The sequence below is a fragment of the Elephas maximus genome, chromosome 24, assembly GCF_024166365.1.
Source record: "Elephas maximus indicus isolate mEleMax1 chromosome 24, mEleMax1 primary haplotype, whole genome shotgun sequence".
In the NCBI taxonomy this organism is placed as follows: domain Eukaryota; kingdom Metazoa; phylum Chordata; class Mammalia; order Proboscidea; family Elephantidae; genus Elephas; species Elephas maximus.
Genome location: NC_064842.1, coordinates 16,082,386 through 16,088,385, shown reverse-complemented (window position 1 = coordinate 16,088,385; position 6,000 = coordinate 16,082,386). Strand labels below are relative to the sequence as shown.

The 6,000-nt window shown below is 51.3% G+C and overlaps 1 protein-coding gene across 1 annotated transcript in view; it reads left to right on the top strand.

Annotated features, from left to right (window-relative positions):
- Positions 1-209: 209 nt before the first annotated feature.
- The window catches only part of PARP1 (poly(ADP-ribose) polymerase 1), a 43,962-nt gene continuing 38,171 nt past the window's right edge, over positions 210-6,000 (top strand). The window contains exon 1 of the mRNA XM_049868214.1: positions 210-539. Within this exon, the coding sequence (XP_049724171.1) occupies positions 420-539 (120 nt within the window). The 5' untranslated portion in view covers positions 210-419. The remainder of the gene's footprint in view (positions 540-6,000) is intronic.

Sequence of the window (6,000 nt, the reverse complement as noted above, 5' to 3'; positions counted from 1 at the left end):
GCAAGTAAGCTTCTCTGGAAGACAAAATGGGTAAAAGGAAGGGGACTGGTCCTTCACAGACGGTTCGAGCCCCACCACCATCCCCCTCTGGCAAACAGCAGCTGCTCAGAAAACGCCGCTTCGGGCGCACAGGAGACACCGCCCACCCGCGACCCGCAGGGGGCGCGCGCGTGCTGCCCGCCCGCCCCGTAAGCGCAGGCGCCGGGGACGTTCCCGCGGCCAGGCATCAGCAATCTATCGGGGAGCGCCGGGTGGTCGGCGCGGCGTGGTCGGCGGGGGCGGCGGCTTTGGGCGCTGGGGCGCCTGCGGTGGGCGGGCAGGCACGCGCGGGGCGGACGGGGCGGCGGCAGCCGGCGGCGGCAGCGTGTCTTCAGGTGGCGGCGTCGGGCTCCAGGAGCTGCAGCGGCACGAGGAGGAGGATGGCGGAGTCCTCGGACAAGCTCTATCGGGCCGAGTACGCCAAGAGCGGGCGCGCCTCTTGCAAGAAGTGCAAGGAGAACATTCCCAAGGACTCGCTCCGGATGGCCATCATGGTGCAGGTGCGGCCCGGAGGCCCGAGCTGGGCGTCCGTTGCGGCCCCGGCGGCGCGGGCCGCTTTGTACCGAGCGGGTCGAGCGGCGGGCGCAGCCCCTCCCTGAGAGCGCGAACCCCCCACTCGCCCCCGCAGTGTTCAGACGTGGAAGGGGCGGGTTGGGGAGGGTGCAGGCTGGAGAGCTGGCCCGGAGGGGCGAGCAGGGCCGGGAGGGGCGAGCAGGGCCCGGAGGGGCGAGCAGGGCCGAGAGGGGCGAGCAGGGCCGAGAGGGGCGAGCAGGGCCGAGAGGGGCGAGCAGGGCCCGGAGGGGCGAGCAGGGCCCGGAGGGGCGAGCAGGGCCCGGAGGGGCGAGCAGGGCCGAGAGGGGCGAGCAGGGCCCGGAGGGGCGAGCAGGGCCCGGAGGGGCGAGCAGGGCCCGGGGCCGCCCGAGCCGCTGGCCTGGGCCTGTGGGCGCCGCTGCTGCCACCATTCCTCGCGCGCTGCGTGGCCCGCCCGGGGACATTCCCGGACGGTTTTGTTGATCTTGCAGCAAAAACCCGGGAAATCTGGGGCTGCTGGTACCTTTTGATTTTTAAAAGTCGCTTCTGCCCTTGTTTAGGGCGGAAGAGCTCTTGTTTTTTCTTTTTACTGTCCGCCTTAGGGGGGAAAATAGATATGGTCTTTCGAAACTAGGCTGATTTTTTTTTTTAACACGTTATTTTTTCGAGCAGTTTTAGGTTTTCGGAAAAAGTGAACCGACTAGAGAGCTCCGTATCATCCCCTCCCCGCTGCACAGTGTTCTCCCCGTTATTAACACCTTGCAGTGGTGTGGTACATGTGTTACTGACGATGAACCAATGTTGATAAACTTAACTAAAGCCCGTAGTTTACGTTAGGGTTTTACTCTGTGTTGTATGTACGCTCCTGTCGGTGTTGACAAATGCGTAATATGTCCACCATTACAGCATTGTACAGAATAGTTTCACGGCCCTAAAAATGCCTTGTGCTCCACCTATTTATTCATCCCTCTCCCTGACTCCTGGCAACCCCTTTCACTTTGCTTGTAGGCTTGACTTTTTCCAGAATGTCCATATGGTTAGGATGGTACAGTATATAGTGTTTTCAGACTGGAAGCTAGCCTAACTTTGACCTACCTTGTGCTGGAAGATTTTTGTCCTACATTGATGCTGGCTGCTGACATGGGAGAATTTTTTTTCTTTTTTAAATCTATTTTTGGCTCTCATGTCAGCGGCCTGCTCACCCTCATTTTGAATCTTAATTTATGCAAAACTATGCAAGTTGGTGTAGTCTCTGTCCAGTACACGCCCTGCGGGTCTCACATATGTTTTAAAATAATATATCCCAGGTTCACAGATGTTCCCTTAATGCGTTTACAGCTGTCTGCTATGTGTAGAGTGGCTCTGGGAGGGTTGGTCATCTGGGCTTTTTGACCAGTCAGGGGTTCCCCCTCAGTGCCCTAAGGGGTTTTGGAGTGTACTGTGAGGTGGTGTGTCTTAATGCTCCTGCTAAGGGCTGGGGGTTCCTGCCTGCTCCAGCTTACAGTTTGCTGATGTAATTCTGGCTCTCACCTAGCTTGGTGCTCAGCATCAGTTAACTGTTTTCCTCCCTTGCAGCGAGACAGGAGTGTGTGTGAGGAATGACCACATAGCCCTCACTGGATATTCAGGACTTATGGGGTAGAGGTGTGGGAGACAGTACACATTAATGAAGTGGGTACCCAGTGCCAGGTGTACTTTATTCATTTCATAATATGGCAGTTACTGAGGTGGTTATCTTGGCATCCTCAGGACCTACCTAGTTCTGTACCTGGCATATGTATTTATTCAGTAAACATTTACTGAGCACTTGTTAAGTCCCAGGCACTGTGTTAGGTGCTAGGAACATAAAGACACACTGCTGGTCAGGGGTGGTATCCCCCTCATGGAACTGTGTGCCCAAGAGAGGAGGCCAAGAGGTCGCGCAAAGTGTGGGAGCTTGAAAAGGAGTCATTGTGTACAAAAGTGGGGCACAGGAAAATGAGGATAGAGGAGTAGCCTGGACCTGCAATTTGAAGAGCCATTTCTCCCATTAAGGGGCTTTGAATGGGGCATTGGTGCATCGGTGGTAGAATTCTCACCTCCCACGAGGGAGACCTGGGTTCTATTACCAGCCAGTGTACCTCGTGTGCAGCCACTACCCGTCTGTCAAGTTTGTCATACTGTGGTAGCTTGAGTGTTGCTGTAATGCTGGAAGCTTTGCCACTGGTATTTCAGATACCATCACAGTCACCCATGGTGCACAGGCTTCAGCAGAGCTTCCCAAACAAAGACTAAGAAGAAAGACCTGGCAATTTACTTCCGAAAATTAGCCAGTTAGCCAGTGAAAACTATTCATTACAAGGAAACATTGTGAGATTCACAACCTATCATGGGGATGGCACAGCCACAGGCAGTATTTCTATCGTACTTGGGGTCACCGTGAGCTGGGGCCAACGTGATGGCAGCTAACAATGATAGCAGGAGGTTTTGAATTTTACCCTCAGTATATGGGGAGCCTGCTCTTATGAAGTCCCATCTCAGTGCAAGGATTCTGCAGGGATTCTTAACCTAGGGTCTGTGGGATGGTGGCTGGAACTCAGAAGAAATCCATGAATTGGTGTGGGAAAATTTTTTACATCCCTATTTTTACTAATCTCTAGATGAAATTTAGTATTTCCCCTAATAACGAATGTAAGCGTCAGAAAAACAAACCCATTGCTGTTGAGTCAATTCTGACTCATAACGACTCTATAGGACAGAGTAAAACTGCCCCGTAGGGTTTCCAAGGAGCGCCTGGGTGGATTTAACTGTTGGCCTTTCGGTTAGCAGCTGAGCGCTTAGCCTTTGCGCCACCAGGGCTCCATAAGCAGCAAAGCAAAGGCCTGTTAGTACCCTTGATTTTGTCACCAACGTTAATTGCAGATATTTAATATCGCTTTATAGTTGTTGATTTCTCAAGTTATCTACAATCATAACTACAAAATTGCAATAGTTACTAAGTCAGGTACTAGATCTTGTTACTCGATGCTTTATAGCACTTAAGCCCATTTAAAGTACGGGTTAGCGTGTTATACAATTGCTTTCTAAATGTTTTGATAATTATCTCAACAAAATTGCACTTTATTATACATTTGGAGACCTTATTCTGAGAAAAAAATGTCCCCAGGCTTCACCAGGGGCCAGAGACGTCCCTGTTTTAGTGGGAAATCCGTTGCCTTTCCGACTCACTAAACCTACCCAATAGGGTTTCCAAGGCTGTAATCTTTATGGAAGCAAACTTCCACATCTTTCTCCTGTGGAGCAGCTGGTGGGTTCGAACCACCGACCTTTTGGTTAGCGGCTGAGCACTTAACAACCGCGTCACCATGACGCCTCTCTAGTGGGAAGGACAAACAGAAAACTAAGGACAGCTTTTGTGTTGAGGCAGGGACGGTGCTGTTGGGGAAGAGAGGGTTGGCTCTGCCTGGGGGGTCTGGTATGGCGCCCTTGAGGAAATGAGATGAGTGAATTGTTTCGTACTGCTCCTAGCAACCCTGACCCCACATGCAACAGAACAAAACACTGCCAGGTCCTGTGCCATCTCACAGTCATTGCTGTGCTTGAGTGTGGATTACTCTGTGCCAAATAAAGTTTAACCTTCTGGGCGTGCTTCTACATTCTTGATAGTGAAAGAAATTCCCCGTTAAAAGTAAATGTGGTTTTCTGTAATTGTAGTTGGGGCTGGATTTGAGTTTTAATTCAGCATGTAAAGTTGGTCTCCTGGCTGGCTGAGCTGCTTAAGGCCGGAAAGAAGCCATTCTTCTCAGACTTTGGCTATAAATACCTTCTTTTACATTTGTGTAGGAGGATTGTTCTCTTAAGTACCCAAATACCCGATACTTTAGCTGTCCTGCCCCCAGGCAGTCCCTTGAGGCAGCCAAAGGGATGGAACTAGGCCTTCCAGACTTTGATCTTTAGGGGGCTGGGGGAAACCTGTGTGTTCTGTCCTTCCAACCAGTTGCTGTTGACTCCCACTCACGGTGACCCCACCTGTGTTAACTGTGCTCAAGAGAGTTTTTAATGGCTGATTTTCAGAAGTAGATCCCTGGGCCTTTCTTCCCACATGGCTCTAGGTCGACTCAAACCTCCAACCCTTCGAGCGACTAGAGTGCCCTCTAGACAGGCTGTATTTGGGCAGCACCTAGGATGCCCACCACTGTACCAGTAGTTGGGAACATAGCGCTCTGACCAAGTTTAAGGGGTGGTTGTGTGGCCCCAGGAAGACTCCACAGTTGTGTGTTTGTCTGGGGCAGAGCCACTGAGCCACACTCCTGCATTTGCACCAAGGTTTTTTTTTTTTAACCTGAGCAGAGACAATGGGACCGGGGAGAGCTGGATGGCCACCACTGGTGTCTTAATGTGGCAGCTGGTAAGATTGGTGGAAAGAAGGTGAGCCCACACTCAGAAATCCCATTGGTATCTGATTTGGAGGAATTGCTTTCTTTTATTGGATTTGGAGGAAGTGTCTTTCCCTCAGCAGGAATTCCTCCATCCTTCCTTCTTTCTTCTCGACAGACCTGAGACATTCGGTGAATGCTCATCCAGTGCCTTCTGGAACAGGCAGTGTCGGATGCTAGCAAGACAGGCACAGTGCCCCCCCCCCCCCTCAGGGAGCACATGGTCCAACCCACTGCAGGACACAGACCTTGATCAAATAAATCACACAGATGTGTTATTCTTAACTGTGGTGAGCGGGAATGAGGGGACCTGAGGAAGGGATGTTTTGTCTGCACTAAGTGGGGGCGTGGAACATTCTAGGGAAACCCTGGTGGTGTGGTGGTTAAGTGCTACGGCTGCTAACCAAAGGGTCGGCAGTTCGAATCCTCCAGGCGCTCCTTGGAAACTCTATGGTACAGTTCTAGTCTGTCCTGTCGGGTCGCTATGCGTCGGAATCGACTCCGGCAGTGGGTACAGGGAATAGCTGAGGCTGCTGCAAACCCGGGTGGCCAGCTGATGATAACGCATTCTTATAGTGCCGTGGCCTTAACCTGACGTTTTAATGTTAGATCCAGAAAGAGGCCCCTCACGTATTGGGGGGGGGAGTTGGGATACCTTGTCATTTTTTTTTTTTTTTTTTACAGAATATTTCCCCCATCCCCACAACTCAGTCTTAAAATTTCTGCATAATTGTTATTTTTAATACTGTTGTAATATTTTCATTATGTATACAAGACATTTAGTTTTATGTTCTGGAAAGGCAGATGTTTGAGGGGGAGGGCTCCCTTACTTCAGTTAGAGCGGTTTGTGTATTTTTAATTAGGCTGTGTTGTCAGATTCAAATTAGGGCCTGAATCACCCTGAGGCAAAGGTATCCAATCTATCTGTCTCCGTCTATGAAATGGAGGTGGTGATTCTCATCATAGAAGCCGATCGCCAGGCCTTTCTTCCATGGCACCACTGTGTGGATTCAAA